This window comes from Mus pahari, chromosome 5 (assembly GCF_900095145.1).
Source record: "Mus pahari chromosome 5, PAHARI_EIJ_v1.1, whole genome shotgun sequence".
NCBI lineage: Eukaryota > Metazoa > Chordata > Mammalia > Rodentia > Muridae > Mus > Mus pahari.
In genome coordinates this window covers 93,220,665-93,226,988 of record NC_034594.1, presented here as the reverse complement: position 1 = coordinate 93,226,988, position 6,324 = coordinate 93,220,665, and the positions used below count along the sequence as shown (strand labels likewise).

Sequence of the window (6,324 nt, the reverse complement as noted above, 5' to 3'; positions counted from 1 at the left end):
CTTCCTTCCTTCCTTCCTTCCTCCCTCCCTCCCTCCCTCCCTCCCTTCCTTCCTTCCTTCCTTCCTTTCCACAGGGTCTCACATAGCCTAAGCTGGCCCTAAAGTTGCCTAGAATGACCTTGAACTTCAGGTCCTCCAGCTTCTACTCCCCCAAATCTAGGCACTAAAGGCTTGCACCATCAGATGCAGTGTTTGTGCAGCCTTGTGCACGCTAGGCCAGCACTCTATCAGGTAAACTACACTCCTAGTCCCTGATAACCCCACTCTATCCTGGACAGGGTAAGGATTTGTGGCAATAATCAAAAAACCCAGTAGCACTCAGAGCCCTTTCTGGTATTTTCCTCAAGCAGGACAGAGCAGAGCACCAATGCCCCCAGGCTTCTGCTCAGCCGATTTCTCCCAACAGGAGCCAGGTTTTCAAGTGAACAGGGAACACCGTGACCATGACAATGTCTCCCATGGCGACTGGGACGGGGAGAAACTGGTCCTGGGGCAGGGCATACTCTACCACAGGTGTAGGGAGGCTGGTCACTTAGGTATACCTTCCAAAGACAGAGATCTGGGTGGTGATGCCACAGGTTTCCTGTGACGGGACACAAAAGATCACAGCGTCTCTGTGGTAAACGACTTACATGTGAGCCTGTGGGTGAGTCGTCTGTGCAGGGCAAGGAGGACTTTCTACTCTCACTCTCTGCTTCACTTCCTTCAAACAGCCTCTCACTGAGCCTGGAGCCGGGCTAATGGCCAGGGCTGCATCTCCCTCACTGAGTCTGATCTTGAAATGGGATTCTTTACTTTCCATCTTGCCCTGTGTAGACTTGACTAAGAGGTTGCATCCAGGCCTCACAGTAACTTCTTAGATTTACGGGTGTCAAGGATCTGACCTGTAGTCCATCTTCATTCCCTAACATCCCAATAACTAAAGGTTAGTGACCTCTGGTTTGGCATTCACCACTCACTTGGTAAGAAATGACCTCAGGCTGTACTGCCATCCTTTTCCTGGCTCACGCCTATCTAACCACCAGTTTTCTTTTCCTTTTTTTTGACACAAGGTCTCTACAGAGCATAGGATGCCCCTGGACTTAGAGAGATCAGCCTGCCTCTGCCTTCCAAGTGCCAGGATTAAAGGCACGTGCCACTTATGCTGGGCTTTAATCCCACCAATTTTCAATTTGAGCAAAGTTCTTTCCAATTACACATTAAAGATAGGTCAGCTTTTCTTCCGAGTACAATAATGCCACAAGTAACTTTGTAATCCCACCACAGTGCAGAAAGGTCAGAATACTTACATGATAGAAGTCTTTCCCCAAAAAGGTAGTTATCCATTGTTTCTGCAACTATCTTGGCAACATCCTCAGACTCAAACTCCACAAAGGCATAGCCTTTGCTGTTTCCAGTCTGTAACAGAAAACCCACAAAAGAGCAGTTAAGTCTATCGCCAAGCTCCTAACAAGCCCCAGTCACAACTTTTACTATTTCAAAGCTGCTGACCCCCGCCCCCACCCTCCCCCAAACTAACACACAGACAGATAAGACAGTCACAGCTTGGAATGTAGATCTTCTGGTATCCTTAACAATCGGCTTAGTCTGATACTCCCTGAGTATTCTAGCTACAGTGAATTCAGCAGCACTGTCTGGTGGTAAGAAGGCTCTTTTGGGCTGTCACAGTCCTGGATTTGTCTACTCATTTCTCATTTCATTGGCAGTCTTATTTGGCACACACCAGCAAGAGCCAGATTTTTTATTTTTCATTAAAAACCTAGCAGTCTGGGTAATCCCAGTTGCACAGGAGGCTGAGGCAGGAGGATCCGTTGGATCTTCTGAGGATAATGAGGGCAGTCTGGGCAACCAAGTAAAACCGTCTCAAAATAAAATAGCAATGTAAGCTCGTGCTTACCTACCGTGCTTACCCCGGCTCAGTCCCCAGTGCCACAGGAGAACGCAGGCAGCTCGACCTGACCTCACCTCACACATTAAGGGTGGAAACAAACAAGCCTCCAGTGTCATGAGACCAAGGGACCTGCCCTGATTTCCACAGCCTAGGCAGGGAACTGGCCTGGATTTCCCAACCCCTGTGGCAGCTCATGAGTGGATTCCCACACCCAGAATGGTCATAAGTGTAGGTGGGTTCTGGAGTTCAAATGCCTACACTCTGATCCTGGCACTGACCTGTGTTAAGTGACATGCAAGCCTCAGACTGTCATTCCATAAGGAACACACAAGCCTCAGACTGCCATTCCAGGAAATGAGGGCAATAAAAAATAAACTCTCATCAGGATGCCATGAAAACACCAATGTCCCACAAAGCTCAACAACATATTACATGTGTATGTGACCGTACCTGGCTTTTGACCTGGGTTCTGTAGGTTGACAGTTATAGACTGAGCTATCTCCACAGCCTCATGATTTCCTGCTTTTTACTGAGGTAGAAATCCACACTATCAAACTGTGACTAGCCTTAAACTCAGAGGTCTGCCTGCCCCCGTCTCCCGAGTGCTGGGACTAACGGCCCGGGCACCAAGCTTTCCTTTATGTGATTCCACTGCAACCTGTACAATCACTTTACTTATATTTACTTCATTTAGAGACAAGCTCTCTCTAAGTAGCTATGGGTATCTCAGACTCATGATGTAAACTAGGCTGGCTTTAAACCGATTCACCTGCCTGCTTCCTGAGTGTTGGGATTAAAGGTGTGCGCCACCATGCCTGGCTTGTGAAAAGTTCTCGAGTAGGAACTTTTGGAGGTAACAACGCTGTGCCTATGAATACAAAGGCTGGTGTACAATTGGCAAGCAAAATATACATAGTCAAATTCAGGTACAGAATCTTACCCGCTTACTTCTAGACAATCTGAATCTGCTAATGTCGCCAAACTGGGCACAGTAGTCATAGATGTGGCTTTCAGAAAGTGTTGAAGGTAGGTGGCCCAGATAAACTACTCCACGGTTAATTTTTTTCTTCTTTTGTTGAGGCTAAAACAGATAAACATTTTAAAAATACAAACTCATACACCAAAATGTGTGTGTGTATATACACATTTTTCTGAGCTGGATCTCACGATAGAGCCTTGGCTGGCCCAAAACTCACTACATAGACCATGCTGGCCTCTAACTCCCAAATGCTAAGATTAAAATGCCTATATCAACATGCCCTGCAAAGGTCTTTATTTTTCAAGGACAGTATGTTACCATTCCTTAACCTCAGAGTAAATTAATTCTAAAGTCTTTTGTCTTTTTTTTTTTTTTTTGAGACAAGAGTTTCTTTGTGTAGCCCTAGCTGTCCTGCAGCTAGCTTTGTAGACCAGGTTAGGCTCAAATTCACACAGATCCACCTGCCCCTGCTTCCTGGGTGCTAGGATTAAAGGTGTGTGCACCCCCCCCCCCCAGCTTTCTAAAGTTCTTTCAGAGGATAGGTGGAGATCTGCCTGCCTCTGCCCCTCCAGCACTAGGGTTGAAGGTAAACGTCACCTTGCCTGGCCTGCAGCAAAAATTAACACCCTTCATTCACCTTGGTCCTGGACCAAACTCATAGCTCTATCAGGGCAGAAACTGAAAAACTCGGTGCTTGGTGTCTCTCTTCCCTTAAGCACTTGCTGAGTAAGCCTGAGGCTTGAGTTCAATCACAGAGCCAGAGACTGTGCAAGAAACAGACTCCCCCACACAGGTACGCACCATGATGCACACCTACAGCACACACATGTCCACACCCACCTGTCCCTACAAAACAGTCAGCACAACATGTGCTCAAGAGCTAAATGTACAAGCAAGTAACAGTCTGTCATTGTCGCTCTGAACTCAACTCTGAATGCAGTTGGCAGTTTATTACACCGAATCTTAACTGTTTCCGGTTGGTAACCTTCACGGTGCAGACACTCCTTCTCTGTCACCGTACTATTACCCCAGAGAACAAGAACTTGTTTCCCGCCAGGTAGGGTACAGGGTGACCTACAGTGTATTCATGAAGTGGATATAGGGGGTTCAAGACCTCGACTGCACGGCAAATGTGAGGCGAGCTTGGGCTACGATAAACCCCACACTGACACTGGAACAAAAGCGACCCTCCCAAAAGACCCCCAGGACAACAACAACAAAAAAGAGAAGCTTCCGTTCTCTCCGGTGCACTCCATGCTGCAAACCAAAGGGAACAGAAACTTCCGTAAGGGACTCCGCATGCAAACAGAACTCGACAGGGTGACAGGTTGAAGCGCTATTCTGAATTCTGAGCCTGAGCTGTTCTCTGACTCTCGATCCTCCCAGGACGTGGGCTTCCGGACGTCTCCTCGTCTTCTAAGCACTACAAGCTAAGGGGACATAACCCACCTCCCGAATGCGGCGGAAGACCATGAACCCTCACTTTGCGGGCCAAAGCGCAAGCGTGGCAGCTTTAATACTTTCTGAGATCTGGGGGTGCCATGCTCCCACACGTGGCACCCCTCCTTCTTCACCTCACACCGATTCCTGACCTGCCTCGGTCCCCTGATTGGAACCATCGTCTCCCAGCCCGCGAGAGGTCGCCTCCCGAGCCAGCCCCGCCGCCCCGCGCCGCTCACCTTCTTCGCGCGCCGTTGGATCTGCGTCAGAGCCTTCTCAAACTGCGAGTCTTCCTGCGGGTTCAAAGCCAGACTCGGCTTCGCGGGGCCTGCTAGCCCGGCCATGCTGGAGAACCCCGAACAAGCCAGTCCACGCGGAACCCCCGGAAGTGACGTCCCCTTCGCGTCTCGGAAGCGGAAGTAGAGGCGGAAGTTTAGCAAAAGAGCAGGCCCCGGTGTCTAGTATTGGGCCAGCTCGAGCGCCACCTACTGGCTACACACTAAAAACTATTTTAAAACGGCTTAACCCTGAGGGCAGAGGCTGAGGCTCAGTTGAAGTGCTTGCTGAGCATGCTCGAAGTCCTAGGTTCGAAACCCAGCTCCGCATAAACTGTGACTGGAGCCAGCCCCCTGCCTCCATCTGTAATCCCAACACTTGGGAGGTGGAGGCCGGAGGATCAGGAGTTCAAAGCCATTCTCATATACGTAGTTCGAAGACAGCCTGGGCTCCATGGACTCAAAAAAACACATTTAAAGTCCCAAACGTTAGCCATGCCTGTTGGCTGTTCATGCCAACGAGCAACAGGAAAAGCCTTCCCTGCTATGGGCTCCTTTTGTAAACTTTGTAAACATTCAAGCAGGAAAGTGGCCAGGCTCTGAGGAGATTCAGTGGCCAACCTCCCCCTTTCCCCCTCCCCCTGCACATTCCCCTTCTTTTTCCAATGTCCCTAACGGTTTTCTAACCACCCAGAAGTGGGAGAGTGATCAGACCCCGCCCTACAAGAAAAATATTCCACCAGTCTCTGAGTTCCCGCAAGTTCAGGGCTTGAAAATCCCACCAGTCCTCATTACGGAAGTCTCTACAGCATAATCCAACATATATTTATATTTTTGATATTATACACGTGTGTCTGTGAGTGGGTATGTGTTCAGGAATTCAGATGACCATAGAGAATAGTGATGTCAGATCTCCTGAACTTGGAATTCAGGCTGTCGTGAGATGCCCAATGTACTGGGAACTGAACTCAAGTCCTCTGGAAGAGCAGAAAATACTGTTTTTTTTTTTTTTTGGTTTTCGAGACAGGGTTTCTCTGTGTAGCGGTGGCTGTCCTGGAACTCACTCTGTAGGCCAGGCTGGCCTCGAACTCAGAAATCCGCCTGCCTCTACCTCCCAAGTGCTGGGATTAAAGGCGTGAGCCACCATGCCCGGCCAGAAAATACTTTTAACTGTGAGTTATTTGTCTGGTCTCTATTTTATTTTTACGTGCTGAGTGTTTTGCCTGTATGAATACCCCATATGTGCAGTGCCTGCAGTGGCCAGAAGAGGGCATCAGAACATTGGAACTGGAATTAAGGATTGTGAGCCAGGGTCCTCTGGCTCTTGACCACAGAGCCATCTCTTGTGCTCCCTAATAGGTTTCTTTAGGTAACACGATAGGAATTTTGAGAAAACACAAAAGGAGAAGCTTGTAAGAGTTTCTTATGTTGAAACAGTTGTCTTTTCTCCGTTTGTTTATTTACTTATAGATTAATTAATTGATTGATTGATTTTGTGTGTAGTATATGCCTGTCAATGAGTATGGGTATGTGCACCTTTGTGTCTAGGTCAAAGGTCTACTTGCTGTAGTTAGTTCTTTCCTTCCACGGTATGGGTTCTGGGGACTCAGGCTTAGTGGCAAGTGCCTTTACTTGTTGAGCCACCTTACTGACTCGGTCTGAAGATTATTTTAAATCAAATATTTTCGAGACTCAGTGGATAAAAAAAAAAAAAAAAGAAGCCCTTTAGCTAAGAGAGC

General features: G+C 48.1%; 1 protein-coding gene across 1 annotated transcript in view; it reads right to left on the bottom strand.

The window, feature by feature from the left end:
- The window catches only part of Nifk (nucleolar protein interacting with the FHA domain of MKI67), a 9,400-nt gene extending 4,706 nt beyond the window's left edge, over positions 1 to 4,694 (bottom strand). The window contains exons 1-3 of the mRNA XM_021198809.1: positions 4,550 to 4,694; positions 2,832 to 2,972; positions 1,290 to 1,398 (exon numbers count right to left, since the gene is read on the bottom strand). Coding sequence (XP_021054468.1) covers positions 1,290 to 1,398; positions 2,832 to 2,972; positions 4,550 to 4,654 — 355 coding nt within the window. The 5' untranslated portion in view covers positions 4,655 to 4,694. The remainder of the gene's footprint in view (positions 1 to 1,289; positions 1,399 to 2,831; positions 2,973 to 4,549) is intronic.
- Positions 4,695 to 6,324: the final 1,630 nt, after the last annotated feature.